Here is a 19,046-nt window from a genome sequence, read left to right on the forward strand (position 1 = left end):
GAGGAAACTTTCGTGGTGGAAGTACCTCTAGTGGTGGTGGCACGTCTAGCGGTGGTGGGGGAAGATCAACTCAAGGGCATTAATTGATGAATGTTTTTTAAGATTTTTTCTTACTTTGATGATTATATGATTATGTTGTTATTTTGAAGAATATTAGTATGTTAAGTATTTTCATCTACTCAAGGTTATAAATGAATGGTGCAATTTAATTAAGTTTTTTTTTTGTATGGATGCTGTCATTTTGAGAAACTTTTGATTAATTATTGATGAACAAATTTAAGTATTTGCAAAGAACTTCAAGATAATGTCGCCGAACCTTCAAATGAAAATGGCATTCGAGCACTTTTCAGCCACTAAAACGCTCATCCGAACTTTTGCGTATCCTTGATGTATTGATCCTATCTTATTAATCGCACAAAAATAAGTAGGGTTCTATATAAAATATTGATGTTTCGGGGTCACGAAGCATGATTAATCTATGGTCAAAATACGTTAAAAGGACAATGGAAGAAGGGTTAACTAAAAGAGTTGGAAAAAAGAAAAAAACAAACGCACTATAGCGCAGTAATTTACTGCGCTATATGACCTGTGTAAATACACTATAGCGCAGTAAATTAATGCGCTATAGCGGTTAACGGCTCCGTCTCCGTTACTGCTATAGCGCAGTAAAATACTGCGCTATAGATATTTTTGTAACTCTTTTTTTTGTTGGGGTATTTTGATTCAAAAGAATTTTTATAGGGCTATTATGGTTAAAACGATGGTGACTGACACGTGGCATGTTATATCATCTGCACACTGCAGTCTACTACAACTGCAAGTGAAGAATCGTAACAGACTGAACCATATACGTACCACTATCACGTCCTGCAACCCTCTCACGACTCTTAAAAATGCTCCCGCCCACGCGCCACTAATCTTCACGCGCCTCTACGTTTCACGTTAAAATCTAACAAATTCCCATTCTCCCACACGCTAATAATGGCCGACCTCAACCTCTTCTTACCACGAATTAATTGTTTTAATCACACGTAATATTACATACAAAAAATAGCTATGTTAAGGAAACAAAAGGCAGCGAATTTAATTAGTTTCTAATGACAGTTTTTCGATTAACTTGATAAGCATCATCCATCATATCATATACTCCATTAGCGAGTTAACTTCAACGTTTATTGCATCCAAATTTAGAGCACCGTATGGTGTATAGTGGTCAAAGGAACAGAGCAGTGAGAGTACATAAAAATTAAATTACGAAAACGACAAAACTTATAAGGAATTAGTATCAACTCATTATTAGTTATGAGTCGATTATACGCTTCTCCAAACAGAGTAAAACAAAACAAAATACTGCAATAATAAGATCAACAACTTAATATTCTCAAACTCAACTACATCAGAATTTCAGTAGCTTTGTATTTCCACTAAAAATCTTCATTATTAACATGAAAAACGAAAAAAGTACACACACAAGCGGAGCGCCAGAAACAACAGAAAAGTGACAGTACTACATTAATGACAATGCCTTAGCTAGCACTATTGAAAATGACTAATCAGATTTTTAAACTCTCAATGAACAACATAACTAGACAGAAATATGGAATAATGAAACAAGTAGTAACAAGTTTTAATTAAGTACTTAATGACCTCCTGGATATACGACCATCTTTGCAATGCAATTAGAATTTCTTCTTCCACTTTATCTTGCTCTTGTTTTTCTTCTTCTTATTCTTCACATGGAATTCCTCAAGAGGCTCGGGATACCACTTATCATCCATCCCTTCCAAAATCTTAGAACTAATCATAAAACACAGATAAGGATCCACAGTAGCATATTTCACTTTCTCGGGATTCAACTGATCTCTCCACCAACAACTCCAAGGTGGGAACCACACTAACGGCCTTACAGGCCTAGTCACATCCCAATGTTTTCCCAGTACAGCCTTAGCCATACGATCAAGGCTATAACGACCTAGATCCAAATCATCCCTATCCAAACCTTTCAGTGCTAATTTGTTGAGATCAACAGGGTTAGCAAACTCAATACCAAAATCAACTTCAAGCCTATTAATAACAGCACGCATTTTTACTCCAACAGCCATAACCCTAGGATCGTTAAAGAAGTCTTTCATAGCCTTTGGAACAGGATCATCATTAGGGAAAGGGAGACGGTAAAGGAAGCATTGAGAACCAGTGCAAACCTGGAGTAGGTCGTAGGGTTTTTCATGGCCATTTTTTTGGTCCCAGTTGTAGTGATACCTATCTGGATCACGATCAGCGAAAACTGATACGAGAATACAACCATGTTTGTTGTTGGGAGAGCCCTTGTTGAGCAGCTCTTTGAACCATTTAGTGGTGGTTCGGTTGCAGCCACTGACAATAGTGAGGATACGGTGTTCACCTACGTACACATTGTACGCATGGTAGTTCCATTGAGTGTCGTTGTATTTGTTTTCTGGGTCTACCTTTTTCAGGTCGACTAGAGAGATTTCCAGAACCATTTTTTGGGATAAAAACCGTACAGAGAGAGGGAGAGAAGGAGTAGTGGAGAAGAGTGTGACTGATGGGGTGTGAGTATGAACAGCTATCAAGTCTGGGTACGTACTTATAGCTGTTTCAGAGGGCAAACTCGGAATATTCGGAAAGTTTGATTTCTTGGGCGATACTCTAATGTAACAATATATAGAGTATTTTGTCAATTTCAAATACAGTTTATCTTTTTTTCTTCTTTTTGTTTGCATTTGAAATGTACGAGTCCGGAATCAAAATGCCCCAAAAAAAATTATTTTGAACCAAAATATCCCAACAAAAAAAAGTTATCAAAGTACCTTTAGCGCAGTAAAATACTGCGCTATAGCACTTCACGGAGACGGAGCCGTTAAGTGCTATAACGCGATATTTTACTGCGCTATACAAAAATTTCTCACCTATAACGCAGTAAAATACTGCGCTATAGGAGTCTGTCATTTTCAATAACATCATATTTTCACTCCTCTTTATGTAGTTTATCTTTTTTACGTAGTTTAACCGTATATTAATCATGCTTTGAGATTCCGGAACTTCAATATTTTATATAGAACTCTAGTTATATTTGTACAATTAATAAAATAGGCTCAACACATCAAGAATACGCAATACTTTGGATTGTCATTTTAGTGATTGAAAAGTGCTCGAAGTCCTTTTTTATTTGAAGACTTGTAGTTATTAGCTTTAAGTTATTTATCTTTTAGGGTTTCGTCTTAGTTTTAAATTAATGCTTAACTTTATTTCGAATGTGTCACGTTTTTTTTTATTATCAATTTAGGATGTGAAACTATAAACAATAATAAAGACTAAGATAATATTTATAATTATGCGAAAAATATATAATATTTACGATAAATTGTACAACACAAATGTATATACACTATCGAGGATGGGTCCCACATGTAGTATGCCGGAGACTATCCCTAGGCCTAAGGCTCATACCATCCCACCGCCCTCGCCATCGTCTCCATCGCCCTTTTTCCTCTTAATAACCGGGCGCTACAAGTCATGATCATCTCCTCTCCCCCTAGCCCTTGCGCCCTTAACTAGAACGTGCTTCTTCTTGGGATCTAGTCCCGCTGGCACGCTCAGAACCTCAGGCTGAGCTGGGTCTGGAAACTCGATCTCTTCCTCGTCGAGAGTCGCCACCGCAGGCGCCGAAGGATGAACCTGAAAAGTATATAAATATTAATACCATTTCTTATTTATATTGAATACATTAACGTTATTTATTTAATCAAACCTGTGTGTCAACGGGCGCCTGAGTAGGCTCCTGAGATGGGTCTGTAGGCTCCTGAGATGGTTGTGGACTTGTGGTGGTGAATCTGATGTAGTCTCCTGGACGAGATGCTGTTCGAAGTCCAAGTAAATGTTATAAAAATTAAATAAATATTTACTTTATATTGAATAAAATTAGTTTTAAGTAAAAAACTTACATGCGCCTCGGTAGTCTCATGAGAAGACACCTCTGCCTCGGCAAGCTGATGAGAATGCGCCGGAATGGGCAGCTCCTGTGGACCCACTGGCGCCGAATCTTAAAATATGAAAAAAAATGAAATAATAAGTACTTTAAATGATCAAATATGTATATTAACTATTGACCTTATATTGAATAAAACTAATTTTAATTAAAAGCTTACATGTGGCTCGATAGTCACATGGGAAGACATCGCTGGCACGGCAGGCCCATGAGAAAGTGCCTGAGTGAGTGGCTCTGGTGGACCCGCTGGTGCCGAATCCTAAAATATAAAATAGTACTAAATAATGAGTAACATATATATATTTAAAATAAATAATTTAAATGAATAAATAAGTATTTTAAATACTAACCGGGATCAAAAACTCATCGAAGTCAAGAATCCGGGCTCCCTCTAAATTCCTCACAGGCCGCTCATCAGCTAATGAAGCGCGTAACGCCGCCCAATCAACGTTATCACGCTTCTCCATGTATGCATTCTGGATCGGCTGTGATGAAGACCCGGGTATCTCAGCAAGTAAGAGCGCCGGCGTAAACGTAGGTGAGTCTCCAGGTGAGCTGCCACCGGCCTGGAACGGCTACGGATGGACTAGACCGTGAACGCCCTCTGGAATGGGATGGGCCTCATTCGCCTCATCTACCAGATGGTGTCCTCCACCACCAGGTCTTCTAGCAGCAGCGCCGCGTCCTCTACGCGCACGGCGTCCTCTGCCAGCACGGCCTCCTCCTCTGGGAGCACCCGGTGCTGCCTGATACTCAGCCTCCGGAACAGGCTCCGCCATGCACCTAATCTCGCCTGCCTGCCGGATACCATCCTCGGATATCCCATCTTCGCGGCAAGCCCCACAAGCCCAGGGTAAGGCATATGCTCTAACCCCAAGATGCGTAAACGTTGTACACCAGCTGCATTTGTGTTTAACAGAAACAAAAAAGTTTATTTTTAAAACGTAACAATTAATGCAATTAGATAAATCTAAATACGATAAACTTACCAATGCCTCGTACTTCCTCGCGAGTGCTGAGTATCCTACATTCCTAGGGGGACGCAAAGCTGGGTTGCCGATCAATCGGCGTGTGATCTGATGATACCAGCGCATGTAATGCTCAATGAGAGTCAAATGGCCGACCACCGCTAAAGTGCCCAACCTGTTCTCCCAACGGTGGAGCTGGACATCCATGAAAGCCAAAAAATCATCATCAACGGCAGCCCGATCGTCCCGCTGGTAGTGTCGGAGCTCATGACGTACATCAGGGGGTATACTCTGTGTATGCCCAAACTGTCGTAAGACACGCTCGGGCATGTGATCCTCTACGATGTCCAGGTGTATCAATGGACACCGCGACCTCCAAACCCCCTGACCTGTCCTACAGAAGGGGGGCAAACCATCTAATATAGTAGCGTACGACGTCCATATAAATAGCTGCATAACGTATAAATACAAATCAATGATCACCAAGTAGAAAAGACGTTTAATTAAATTATTAATGTAAATTTAAATAGTTTTACCGCATCGTCCGTCATGTGATCAAGCTGGTCCCGGAATGCAAGAATATTGTGGTGCGTATCTACATCCCGGTCAAAACCCGCTGTCCACCTCCTCGCATAAGGCATGTCAATCTCGAGGTGATGCCTAGGTACGGGCTGAAAAGGCAGCATCCTCTCCCACGCCCATAACTGTAAGCGATATTAGAAAATACGATTTTTTAGTCGTCCTTTCAAGAGGTTTGTTGACATTAAAGGAACGCACACTTAAAATATTACCTGGAGAAGAGCAAAAAATCCACACACATCTCTGACAGCACCAATAGACGCTCGGCACAGGCATCTGTAAAGATACGCCAAAACAGCACCGCCCCAGCTATAGTCTCCCAAGCGGTCCAGATGTTCCAAGAAAACCAAGTAACGTAAACTGACAAAGGCACCCGATGAATTCGAGAACAAGATGCCCCCGAATATAATAAGCAGGTACAAACGGGCATGACGATCAACATTGTCCTGTGGGGTGCCGTCCACAACCGGATCCAGACCCTCTAAATAAGTGCAGAGTGCACTAAGCTGAACCCTACTCTGTCCCGATATCTAGGCTGCGGCATTAGGCACGAAGTGGGTGAGCCTAGTCAACTCTGTCACCCACGTCTGACCAGGAGGAGGCTCGTACCGAGTGTACAGTGGCTCTCCATCTACTCGCAATCCAAAGAGGACCTCCACATCCTGAAGTGTAATCGTGGCCTCACCAGTGCGAAGATGGAAGGTATGTGTCTCTGGCCTCCACCGCTCAACCATGGCTGTGATGAGCGCCCAATCATGCTGTACCCGACCAACGGACATGCAACGGTAGATGCCGCCCCGAAACAATATCTCCAACACCCGAGGGTGTGGGGGGTGCTCGCGTAAAAGAGCCCACGCTCTCTGCAGCCTACGGGGACGGAGCCTAGTAGATATCCCTATAGTATCAGCCCATAATAACTCTGACCTATGATTGTCTTGCAAAGACAATACTGATCGATCAGCGGGCCCCGGGTGAATAGCGGGCCCCGGGTGAGCATCGGGCGCTGGGGGAACATTGGGCCCAAGGGGAACATTCGGATCCATGAAAGATTCCGGTCTGTACAAACTAAATTAGTCATTATTCTTGAAATGAAAGATAAATTATATTAACTAATTAATAATTTGTAGGGAATATGTGAATTATGTAGTATTATATCTTGTGAATAATTAACATGGGATATGCAGTAAATTTAATATGTGATAGTAAGGACACATATGTGATGACAAAGATTTTTAAGTTAATTACTTTTGAATTATGTGATGGCAAAGACTTGTTAAGTTAATTAGTTTGGGAATAGAAATTCAGCAGTAATGTTTGTTTGGAACTCTATTTTGAATATGTGATGTATTTTTAGTTGACCAAATAGCCAACACAACTACGATAAAATTAAACTAAAAGAGTATATTCGTCGACCACATATTTTCCTACAAACTTTACATTTTTTTCGTTAGATTATGTATTTATGAAAAGAAGAACTTTAACTATTCTTTTTAAGATAATCGTTTTTTATTTAACATATATATTCATGCTTTTAAAATTATATAGATTAACATTTCATAATCATTTACAACTTGTTTGGATGGTTGTTACCTATTGTATTATATTATGTTGTTAATTTAAATAAAATGTTTGCTTTGATTACTACTTTAATTTTATTGTTATGTAACGTCGAAAGGTCCTATTTTATGTAACCACTGATTTGGTCCTATACAATACAACACAATACGATAAATGTCAAAACAATACATAACAATCATCCAAACAAAGTGTTAACAACATAATAATTCATTACCAATCAACTTCTTTCAATTCATAAAGAATATTTAACAAATACTCAATTAACAAAATAATAATTCATTAACAATTCATAAATAATTAACAAATTAACAACTCATAAACATATAACAAATTAACAATTCATAAGCATTTAACAAATTAACAATTCATAAACATTTAACAAATAATGAATTAAAAAAAAAAACGGAACAGTGACATAAGCCACTGCCCAGCCCGATCAAACAAAAAAAAACGATTTTTTTTTGGAAATTAACGACGATTAAATGTTAAACATGCATGCAATATAATGTATATAACAAAATAATAACAAAAGTTCATAGTAGAAAACCTTAATCGAAGATTTTTTGTAGAGTTATTTTAATCGAGTTGTACGCCGCTTTTTCTCAAAATTTGAATTTAGAATCTTGCTCCTTGACTTGAATATACCGAGAATCTAAACTTTCCGGACGAAATTTAATAGAAAACGACTTTTTTTGGATGTGGGGACCACCTTGGCTCGCCTCCAATGGCGTTTTCAATTTTTTTTTTTGCCACTGGAGGGACCAGTGGTGGAACCCGATGGGGTTTTAGTGGGGTGATATAGCGCAGTATTTTACTGCGCTATAGGTGAGAGACAAAGTCCTATAGCGCAGTATTTTACTGCGTTATAGGTGAGAGAAATTTTTGTATAGCGCAGTAAAATACTGCGTTATAGCACTTAACGACTTCGTCTCCGTGAAGTGCTATAGCGCAGTATTTTACTGCGCTAAAGGTACTTTGGTAACTTTTTTTTTTGTTGGGGTATTTTGGTTCAAAATATTTTTTTTGAGGGCATTTTGGTTCCGGACTCAAAATGTACTTCCCCACTATCCGTGATATATTCTACTTATTACAAAAGTTTTAAGTTTTTATATATCGACAAGTGTCAGAAAATGTTACAATATCAATGCAGGTTAATTAGATATAGCCGGTTATCAATCTATATTAATATTCAAGCTATCTTATTAGGTTTGATATGGAAAGTTAATCGTCATTATAGGTTATCTTCACATCAAATTTTATATATTGTGCACTTATAGCATGTTATCACTCTATATTTGAAGTTACCTTATTATACTTGTTATGAAAACTGAAAAGTAATGTAGTATAAGTTGTTAGAGGTCAACTTAACATGTATATATAAAAATCTTTATATTTTTAGTGCACCGAACTGAAACTTAATTTTATTATTATATTCCTCTTTTCCAATTTGTTTGATAATAATATTTTAATTCAAAACGTAACATTTAAATACATGAGGATAGGCATAAATCTCAATTTCAATCAAAAGAATAAGTTGAATGAAAAGTATGAAAATTTTATATTGAACCTTGTCATAAATTTTATTGATAATTTTAAAAAGAAATAACGTCCTAATGCATAAAAAAAAATTAAACGAGTTAGCCACGAACTGAATTATTCTCTTTATACAGAAGGACATATCTTAATTAATAAAATTAATCGTTGTTACAAAAATTAATCACAATAATCACCTCTGCGTCCTATAGTTACCAGGTCACTGTACCTTTCCTGTCAAACTTTTTCCACGTTCCAAACTCCATATTGAATTTTTGTCCCTTTCGCTAAAACTATTCGCTAGTACCGGGGGTTATTTTGAAAAAAGAAATTTAACAGCACGGCAAAAATCGAACTAAATTGACATAGAATTGATATTAACATTAATTTTTTTATATACCGAAGTAAAAATAATTGCCAATGTTTTATTTAACTAGTCATTAAACCTAAAAAAATTGAACGTAATAAGTTCTCTATATTACGGATATTCACCTTTCCGATAAGGAAAACTTTCACTAATAGAACCTGTTTGGATGGGCTTAAAAAAACCAGCTTATAAGCTGTAAGCCAAAAAAAAAAATTATAAGTTGGGATAGCCTCATTTTTTTTTTGCTTATAAGTTATTTTCAGCTGTTTTTTTTAAGCTAAGCCAAATAGACTCAATTATTTTTTTGACTTATTTTAAACACAAAATAACTTATAAACTGATCAGTCAAATACTCAAAAAACTGAAAACAACTTATCGACAAGTATAAGCAAAGCCAAACGGGCTCATATTCACCTTTCTAATGAGAAAAACTTTCCTGAAATATGTGATAAGAAAGGTATGCAGCACAAGATAAATAGTATGCACAATACTTCCAAATTAAAAAAAGGCCGTCATATTACGTGAAGCAAAAGAAGCAATATCTGATTGGTCAACAAAAGAAATAATTAAAAGAAAAAACGATTTGAAACGTCTAAAAGGCGTGAATGATAGTAGTACTATGTGGTGGAGGAGTGGTCCCAATCACAAATCGTGTGCCATATGGCGATGCCTATCTTTTGTTCTTCAACTCTCCTCCAAATGTCTGCAACCGCCGCCATGTCCGCCGCTGTAACTACTGTTTCCGCCGCCCACATACTCAACCTCAATCACTCCATTGTTTCGCTTAATGCCAATAGAAAGTTAATTAGTGCATCCTCCTCCTCCTTCATTAGCAGATATTCATTCAACCGTGACGTTTCTAGAACCTTCCACAGGAGGATCTCTTATCCGATTAGACCTCTCTCTCCTGTCATGGAATGGCAAGATTGCACGTAATACTTGTTTAGAGCTGAGCTTTTGTCCTTATTTTGTGATTCACTTGCCAAATATTGTTGTTATGGAGTGCTATTTTGGTCTATTTTTGCAATCGAATTGTGAGAGTTTTCAATTTTAGTTTAACTTTGAATTTTTGATGAATGCAGGGTGAAAAGGGAAGTAGATGTGCCCATTTCAGTTGCTTATAAGTGCTATTCTGATCGTGAGGCTATTCCTGAATGGATGCCTTTTATTTCAACTGTAAAGGTACGTAGTAATGCCATTCAAATATTCTCAATTATTTATCAACGGGAACTGCCTTCTCTTTGCAATTTAATAGCTAAGACAGCATAAATACTCTGTTGCTGATTTTATGATTGTATTTGACCGGATGCAGAATTTTAAATATCACTACTGTATATTAGTAGACTTAGAGCCCGTTTGGATTGGCTTATAAGTTGTCTATAAGCTGTTTTTAGTTTTTTTGAGTGTTTGGCTGGCCAGCTTAAAGCCATTTTGTGCTTAAAATAAGCCCAAAAAAATAATTGGGTCAGTTTGGCTTAGCTTATCTAAAGTAGCTTATAAGCTGAAAACAGCTTATAAGCCAAAAAAAATAAGTTGGCTTATCCCAACTTATTTTTTTTTTGGCTTATAAGCTGTTTTTTTTATAAGTTGGCCTGTTTGGATGGGCTTAAAAAACAGCTTATAAGCCAAAAAAAAATAAGTTGGGGTAGGCCAACTTATTTTTTTTAGATAACTTATCTAAATTACTTTAGATAAGCTAAGCCAAACTGACCCAATTATTTTTTTGGGCTTATTTTAAGTACAAAATGGCTTTAAGCTGGTCAGTCAAACACTCAAAAAAGCTGAAAACAACTTATAAGCTGTTTTCAGCAACTTATAAGCCAATCCAAACGGGCTCAAGCTTGTGAAAGAAAATGTTAAAGAGTAATGGTTTGAAAGTGTTACAGTAATATAGCTGAATATTGGTGTGTTAGAGAAAACATCATATCAAAGTCTAAAATTACAATGTTGAATGACCTAAACTTTTTGAATATATTAGGCCAAGTATGTTAGGTCACGAGTTCGAGCCGTGGAAATAGCCTCTTGCAGAAATGCAAGGTAAGGCTGCGTACAACAGACCCTTGTGGTCCGGCCCTTCCCCGGACCCCGCGCATAGCGGGAGCTTAGTGCACCGGGCTGTCCTTATGCTAAACATTTTGGGACTTCGAAATATTACCTTCTCTTTCACAATTTCTCCTAGGATGTTATCAAGTATTTTCGCCATATTGCTGAGTAGTGCGTACTGGTGTCATGTGTCCTAAATTATTACTCGTTGTCATCTAGACTATCTCTTCATCCGTCTCTCAGTGTGTGCTTCACTAATGAGTATCATTGGTGGATTCTTGGTTTGCACTTTGGATATGAAAAAACCATTCACCAAAAAAACTTGAAATCAAATGCAGATATATTGACAATTTAGAGGGTCTACATTCTAGTTCTTGATTATTTCAGACATCCATTACACCGCTCATGTCACCGTCTGAATCTCATTCTAAGGGAACTTGATGTTAGACTCTCTTGCCAGATTTTGGAGGATAAGCCTGACTTATCAAGATGGTCACTGAAGTATAAAGCTTTTGGGCAGAATATTGAATATTCATGGCTTGCTCGAAATATGCAGGTAATATCCCCCTTCAGTAAGCACTTCCCTGATTATGTTTCTTTGATTCTAAACCTCAGCTTTCATGCAGAATGTGGTATTGCTAAGTATTTTATTCTGTTTTACAGCCTACCCTAAACCAGAAGATCCACTGGAGATCTCTGGAGGGCCTTCCTAACAGGTAATATGCATCCTAGTTTACTTTTGGTTGTATCTAAAAAACACATTTAACTGTGAAATGTATCATTATACTGGTTTCTGGTCTGAAATTTCAGTTAGGCGGTTAGCAGCAACAAAATAGCTTGAAATATAGTGTTTGACTGTTTTCTCATCAATTCTATGGACAAAAGGTTATTCATTCTCAGTATATTCAATCTTAGTCATCAGTTTTATGATGAATTCCTTATTCAAATTGCAGGGGAGCTGTACGATTTTTCCCCAAAGGTTCATCATCCTGCCTCATAGAAGTGAGAGTACTTTTACTAACAACTTTGTCCTTCCCTTTAGACTCCAACGTATCCTTCGTAAACATTAATTTCTAGAGCTAATACTTATGGGATAATCTCAGAAGCAAACGTTTTGCACCTTTTCTTCTCCTTGTTTCTCCGGCAATAAGGCAACCACACAAAAATGAGAATGTGTTGACAGAAATTGCTGTAACCTTTGGGTCTTTGACTGCTCAAAATTGACTGGTGCTTCTCCTTTTTTCAGCTAACAGTTTCATATGAAGTGCCTCAACTGTTGGTTCCAGTTGCGTCGGTAAGCACTCTTAACTCCTATCTTAGAAGTTGTAAATCACATTAGTTTTTTCTGAAAGTATGCAATCGTCTGAACCTTGCTTGGGCAGTTATTTCTTTGCGTATATAGAGTTACACGAATAATGAGATTGCAGGTTTATTATGATAGCAGATTATGATTTTCAAGTTTCACTAATACTTTTTCATCTATTGTCCAGGCATTGAAACCACTTCTTGAAAACCTGCTGGAACGAGGGTTGGAACGCTTTGCAAGATTTGCTAAGAGCTACTCAGCTGACACGCCTAAATGATGTATAAACTAAATTCATGCCAGTAATGGCTCCGTCTCACTTTTTACGTTGGGGGAAGCACATATAATGTAAAAAGAATTGTACAATTATGGGGGGCTTTCAAAGGTGCAAAAAATGAAGTCTGAATTCTTAGATATTGTACCGAATATAAAACCATTGAAAAATTAACTGTACTTTTGAGGAGACAAAGCGGCAGTTAGGCTCTTTGAAGCTGGGAAATATGCCCACAACCATGCTCAGTCATATGCTGGGAGAGTATTCCCAGAGCCAGGGCAAGGAGGCGCTACAGCATCCATTGACCCTATGGCGGCCAATGGATCATCCTGCTGCAATCTATGGCTTGTCAGTTAGGCGCATGCATTCTTATCATGGTCTTACAGATCATCTAGCTGCATGATCATTCACAGTTTGTTGAGTTAATTTCAGACTTCTACTCTTGATAGCTTCCCATTCAGATCGTATTACAGCAGACTGAACCCACCAAGGTTGTCCAAGAAACTTCCTGACATGGATAAAGAGACTCCAATATTTTATTTGATTGTGCAACTTCCGAATGTGCTTCTGCCCTTGCATAAATGATGCACCTTTTTCAGCTGGTTCAAAGCAATGGCGTGCATAGAGTGAACACCCATTGGGTGTGTCAAAGATGTAGGGCTTCATAACTTAAAAGAGTCCAAAGACGCGGGTTTCGTTGTCACCAATTTATTACACAATGGGAGAAGGAACCCAATTAGTTCTTCAACGAGAACAGCTAAGGGAAGGTACTCGAAGTAGGAACACCGGTTTGTTATTTAATGAGAACGGCATTTTCTACACCAGTCCTAGTTAAAAATCCATTTCTCCCTAGCACCAATCAATAAGGGAGAGGTTTGTTTTAACGAGCAAAAAGTACCCAAGTGTTCATTCTGTACAACTAATATAATGAGTTACATAAACACGGCCATATGCTAACAGCAGCTATAATAAAACTACAAGTCAGTGTAGCTCCCACTCACCAACCAATTGTATGTACACACATCCACCCAAATACAACAGCAAGAAAAGAGAATATCACTATCAAAACCATAGCTGCTTTTTATTCTGCCCAAATGAGGCAGCTGCAAACAGCTTGTACCGCGATCAATTGCTCCCATTGTTGTCTAACCAGCTCTGCAAGCTATACAAGGCTTCTGCAGAGAAGCTGCAGGTCCTTAATCTCCTTTGACGCATTGGTGATGGCTCGTGATGATCAGGGGAAGTAAAGCAAATAATAATTACAGTAAGATTGTCAAATGTATTGAGCCGCAAGGCCTCCATGACAAGGTCCTTAGCACATTGTTCAGGATCATCATGCCTTCTTAGCCCCCGACGCACTAGCGTAACTGCTTGTTGACTTGACATGACATCCCAGATTCCATCACAACCAATTATAAGGAATTCGTCATCCTCCGCCAGAACTATCTGTCGAAATTCTGGCTCTGCAATCAGAGGAGAGGCAGAGCCACGAGGCAGCTTCATGTCCCAGTCCCCCAAGGCCCTGGTCACTGATAGTATACCATTCAGATAACCATCATCGATAAATCCACCCAACTCTTCAACACGCCTCCTCTCTGATGGATAATTTGGTCTATGGTCTTGAGACATGTCGATTGCCTCTCCATTACGGCAAAGGACTGCTCGGCAGTCTCCCGCATTTGCCACCATTAATAGCCTAAAACACAACAGAGTGTCATTTACATAACAAGAATACAAATATATGCACAAAGCTATGCAATTGTTTCATTGAACGACCAAGTCAACTCTAATGCCCACACCCTTTCACTCCCCCAGCAACTTTGCTGTAAAATCGACATTTACGGTACAAAACTTGCTGAAGCAAAGTTTAGCAAATTCATATACACGGACCATTTCTTCTCTCATTTATCAAGCATCCCTAGGTAAGGCGTAAGTAACTCATGACATGTACTTGGAGGGTAGTTGGACAATTCAATATCATTAGCTGTGCAAAGAGTGTCCAAAAATAAAGTGGGATCTGGGGAAGGTAGAGTGTACGCAGACCTTACCCCTACCATGGGAGGTAGAGAGGCTGTTTCCGATAAACCCTCGGCTCAAAGAAAGAATGAAAGGTAAACCAAATTAGTCCGGAAAAACAAATAACATAAGTGAAGAAGCCAATGCAAAATACTAAATAAAACATAACAAAGCAGTGTGAAAATGGAACAATAACGTAGTACCACCAACTCATATGACAATCGCAGTACCCGGCACAACAGCATAACAGAAATTAAAGGACAAGAAATTACAAGAGCAAAAAAAAAAAAAAAAAAGGGACATAAAAGGCACGGAAGGAGAGAGAAAAAGCGACATAATTATATGTGTGAGTACACCATGACCATTTTTCTACAGGAAGGAGAAATTGTTAATAGGTGCATCACAATGAATCACAACCTTACCTTCCCAACACAAGAGCTGTCAGTGCAGTGGTTCCAGAAGAACTGCTAACATTGCACTCATCAGCTAAAGCAAGGTCCGCCAGAAGAAACCCTTTCCTAAGAGAGCTCTCCACCCCTTCTAGAAATGCATCATCAACTTCTGAAGTCTCTGGGAAATTGGTATCTCTGAAGAATAATCTGAATGCATTTTTTCTCACATAAGCTGCAGCTTCCGGTCCTCCATGACCATCAAATACCTATATATAAAACTAAATGTTAGACAAGCTTGGCCTTGAAATGCACAGGGCCAAACAAGGCATATGAGAATAACTAACAGTTACCCCATAGAAAGCACTGGGCTCCGGAAGCCTCATGAGTGTGCCAAGATGTGCAGAAAGATCGTCTATCCTTATATGCTCGTCTTCCATGAACCTACGTGGGCCAGTGTCAGCAAAGCTACCTGAGCGAATGCTAGGAACAAACTGCAATATTGTTGTCTCTGGGCATTTGACATCCTGAAAGAAAGGTCTGTCAGACTAAATCTAAGACACCACCAAGAAAAAGAAAAACTGACACCAATTAGAATTAATAATTTTGGAAAAGCAGAGTGAATCTTGAGCAAAAGCCACATAAGCTGAATATACTCAACTTGGAAAAACAAAAGCCCCAAATAATTGAAGGGGTTTGGCACATGAATTATTCTCGCGTCTTTAAGTTAGTAAGTTAGACAAAAGACATTTAACTGGTCAACGTCTTTTTTCACAAGTGAGGTGACAGAGCAGTTATGTAGCATGATTTATCAGGTTAACTACTTCTAATGATACGTTTGCTTTTGAAAATCAAACAACTTCATCCCAAACATCTGAATTCTCAAACTCTCTGAAGTGTTGGAAAGTTTGTCAAGACAGAAGCTTAAAATGCTTTGGCATGAGTATTAACCAAACATGAAAAAGAACTGAAAAGGTTACAAATTTAGGAGAAAACGCCTCATTTTTCATTAAGTTTTCTAACTTCTTCCAAACCATCAGCTCTAATTACCACTACATGGGTGGTGTTAGTTAATCATGGATCTTTTTTTTTTTTTTTTGAAAATGGTAACTAAGTTAATCATGGAGCTTTTGAAACGTGGAAATGGAACAAATTTGATTTCCATGCCTAACTTGATATGCTAAGGTAGGCTTATAAAGATCATCCATCTATATACTTAAAGTACCTTGATCAAATTACTAGTTTTTCTTAAGTTAGAGATAAGTTTAGAGGACTAAAGTAGTATACTTACTAAGAAAAGATAATTGGAATCTCATTTTCTCTTAGTCGAGTTGGGTAAAGACTTGCTACTAACAGCTTAAACCCCCCACCCCCACCCCAACACCCACCTCCAAAAGAGAGAGAGAGAGAGAGAAGTGAATCTGTCCCTCCTTGTTCCAGTTTTCAATCGTCTCTGTCACCCTCTTTCTTCAAACACAGCCACATGCCAGCCAAATCAAGTTACCACAACTTACATCAGACAAGAAGCGTAGCTAGTTTATTTGGTTGGGAGGACTCAACTAGTTCTCAACTATACTCGGACCGCCTTACTAAATGCTATAAACAGTACTTTGCAAAAGCCAATTAAGCTCTGTATTTCCTCTCTACATTGGTCAGTGCCCTTTTTCCAGCATACAGTAAATGCTTCCAATGAGGCTGGTTAAACAGATACACCTATAGATTCATCGTACATGTGAAAGTGGATGCATCTTCTTTCACCACCAAGAGATATTTTACACCCTTTGTGTAAATGGGATCCTCCAGAATTTTATGTGGAATATTTTTGTCTGAGCATCACACTTATTATTAACTATACTTAGCACTAGCCATTAACTATAAAACCATCTAGCTTATCTCATTTTCTTGAACCCGTTTATGGCAAGAAAAGACGAGGTAAATAAGGGACCTTAAACCATTTCCCTTAGATGGTTTCCCATCATGGAACCTACCCTGGCAACTATAAAACTCTCAAAGCTTAACAAAAAGCACTTGCAGAAAATTTCCTTTTGCTGACTAGTTCTCTCTTCAGACCTAACTTAAACCGTTTCTGCTCCGGTAATGATACTTGTCCAATACTTATGAACTCCTATGGTTTATCATAATTGACGAGACTCAAAATTAGATAACACCAATAGCTTCAAACAGGCACATGTCATTAAAAAATACATTCACGGGGTCATGCTTAGAACATCAGTCCAGCCATTGTGATGCAGCAAATACGCTTAGGGATGGCAATGGGGCGGTGCAGGACAGGTTTAAATATGCGCAGATGCGGTGCCGTGCGGGTCTAAATAAAAAATAATTATTCTATGAGGGTGCGGTGAGGGTGTGGGTGTTGCAGTTCTAATTCACTACCGGTCGTTGCACTTCTAATTCACGTTCAAGTTTGTTCTTTCACCTACTTGCAGAAAGGTTCCGTTTTTTAGCATCTAGCAAGACAGCTTTAATAACGTTGAATCTTATTAATTGGGGAAAAGTTGTATCTATTTTGCCTGGTTTGGGCTTGTTTTGTTTCCATATTTAACACATTGTTAATTAGAACAAATTAGGGGGTTCCCTTTAATTACGGATATTCAGAATCTCATACTAGCACTTCTTTGTATATTGTCATAAAATTTCTACTAATTAAAAGACTTACCATGTACCAAACAATTTCCTAGATAGACCCCTTTTCTTTCACAACTTTGAAAAGAAATGATAGTCACATAAAAAGTTCCTAAGGTAGAACAAGATAGGCCATGAAATGCAAACCCAGATTCTCCATGTCATTCTTAACACAAGCAAAATTCATCCATATCTATACGGGTTTACGCGGGTCGGGCTGGTGCTGGTTAAAAACATCAAATTATACTACGTGGGCCGGTACGGGTTGAAACCTGCACCACTTGCCATCCCTAAATAAGCTTATATAAGTGGAGAAACCCTAAAATTCATATGTTTGATTGATTAGATCCTGGTAATTGTGGAAAAACCATATAACATACTACATGAGCTAATATATAAAGGTGTCATCTTTTTCTTTTCTGTTAACCTCAGAGATGAAATCAAGATCTAATAACGCAATTAGACATATCCAGCGTTGCCCTAATCGTCCAAAGATGAGAAAGGACCTGAAAAATACTAGAAAACAAAATATGAAGATCCATAAAACAAACACAAGCCTAGAAAACAATTCAATCAGCCAAATAAAGAAAAGAAAAGAATTAAACAAGATAAGGGAAAAAGACTTACCAAATCAGAACAGCAAGGGACATCCAACACAGGGATATTATGTTGAACTTGAACCATAACCTCAGCTTCAGCTCCCATAATTAGCAAATTACAACAAAATCGGGAGAAAAAAAAAAAAACCGGAATTGGGGGATGGAAATTGAAAACACTGAGATAATTTAATTCTGTTGATGGGTTTGTCTAAGGATTCTTATTTTTTTAGGACTTTCTTGAGAGTTGAATAGAGGAACAAATGAAACCAAAATTTGATAAGTTTGGACTCAATTGCTGTGTATAGAAATGAAAGGGAAACAGCTGTTAGCTGTAAAAAAAAAAGTCGTGGGGACGGTGGACGCGTGTACTCTGCACACAAATGGTTTTCTTGACAATTAAGGGGTAGGTCTTGATCTTTTTGGGATATATAACCCAATTAGTATAGACATTTTCTTTTACCAAATTATAAATTTAGTAATTCAAACCCCCCAAAAAAAGTATTGTGTATTCATATTTAACTATAACTAACTAAATAAAGGAGAGGTCATATATTCTTTTCGATTTCACGCTTCAAAATATGTATTGCTTAAAATAGTAACACATTTATTAGTTAAAATAGTAACGTGTCTAACTTTCTTTTGTCCTCTCTCTCCTTCTTCCTTTCTTTGTTGTTGGATTGAACGGATGCAAGTATGGTTGGAATTGGTTGAAAACACCTAGACATTTTAGGAATATTAGAGGCGATTT

At 38.0% G+C, this 19,046-nt stretch overlaps 3 protein-coding genes across 3 annotated transcripts; 1 reads left to right on the forward strand and 2 right to left on the reverse strand.

Annotated features, from left to right (window-relative positions):
* Positions 1 to 1,569: 1,569 nt before the first annotated feature.
* Positions 1,570 to 2,501, reverse strand: LOC132644230 (uncharacterized). The gene is made up of 2 exons (XM_060360807.1): positions 1,765 to 2,501; positions 1,570 to 1,585 (listed from the first exon to the last, which is right to left on the reverse strand). The coding sequence occupies exons 1-2, from the start codon at positions 2,499 to 2,501 to the stop codon at positions 1,570 to 1,572; spliced, it is 753 nt and encodes a 250-aa protein (XP_060216790.1).
* Positions 2,502 to 9,613: 7,112 nt separating this feature from the next.
* On the forward strand, positions 9,614 to 12,846 carry LOC132644906 (uncharacterized). The gene is made up of 7 exons (XM_060361571.1): positions 9,614 to 9,963; positions 10,114 to 10,213; positions 11,535 to 11,630; positions 11,738 to 11,790; positions 12,028 to 12,076; positions 12,321 to 12,368; positions 12,565 to 12,846. The coding sequence occupies exons 1-7, from the start codon at positions 9,692 to 9,694 to the stop codon at positions 12,655 to 12,657; spliced, it is 711 nt and encodes a 236-aa protein (XP_060217554.1). The 5' UTR covers positions 9,614 to 9,691; the 3' UTR covers positions 12,658 to 12,846.
* Positions 12,847 to 13,479: 633 nt separating this feature from the next.
* LOC132644905 (probable protein phosphatase 2C 2) lies at positions 13,480 to 18,670 on the reverse strand. The gene is made up of 4 exons (XM_060361569.1): positions 18,327 to 18,670; positions 15,410 to 15,583; positions 15,090 to 15,325; positions 13,480 to 14,347 (listed from the first exon to the last, which is right to left on the reverse strand). Exons 1-4 carry the CDS (start codon positions 18,402 to 18,404, stop codon positions 13,777 to 13,779), a joined length of 1,059 nt encoding a protein of 352 aa, XP_060217552.1. The 5' UTR covers positions 18,405 to 18,670; the 3' UTR covers positions 13,480 to 13,776.
* Positions 18,671 to 19,046: the final 376 nt, after the last annotated feature.

Source organism: Lycium barbarum, chromosome 6, assembly GCF_019175385.1.
Source record: "Lycium barbarum isolate Lr01 chromosome 6, ASM1917538v2, whole genome shotgun sequence".
Taxonomy (NCBI): Eukaryota; Viridiplantae; Streptophyta; class Magnoliopsida; order Solanales; family Solanaceae; genus Lycium; species Lycium barbarum.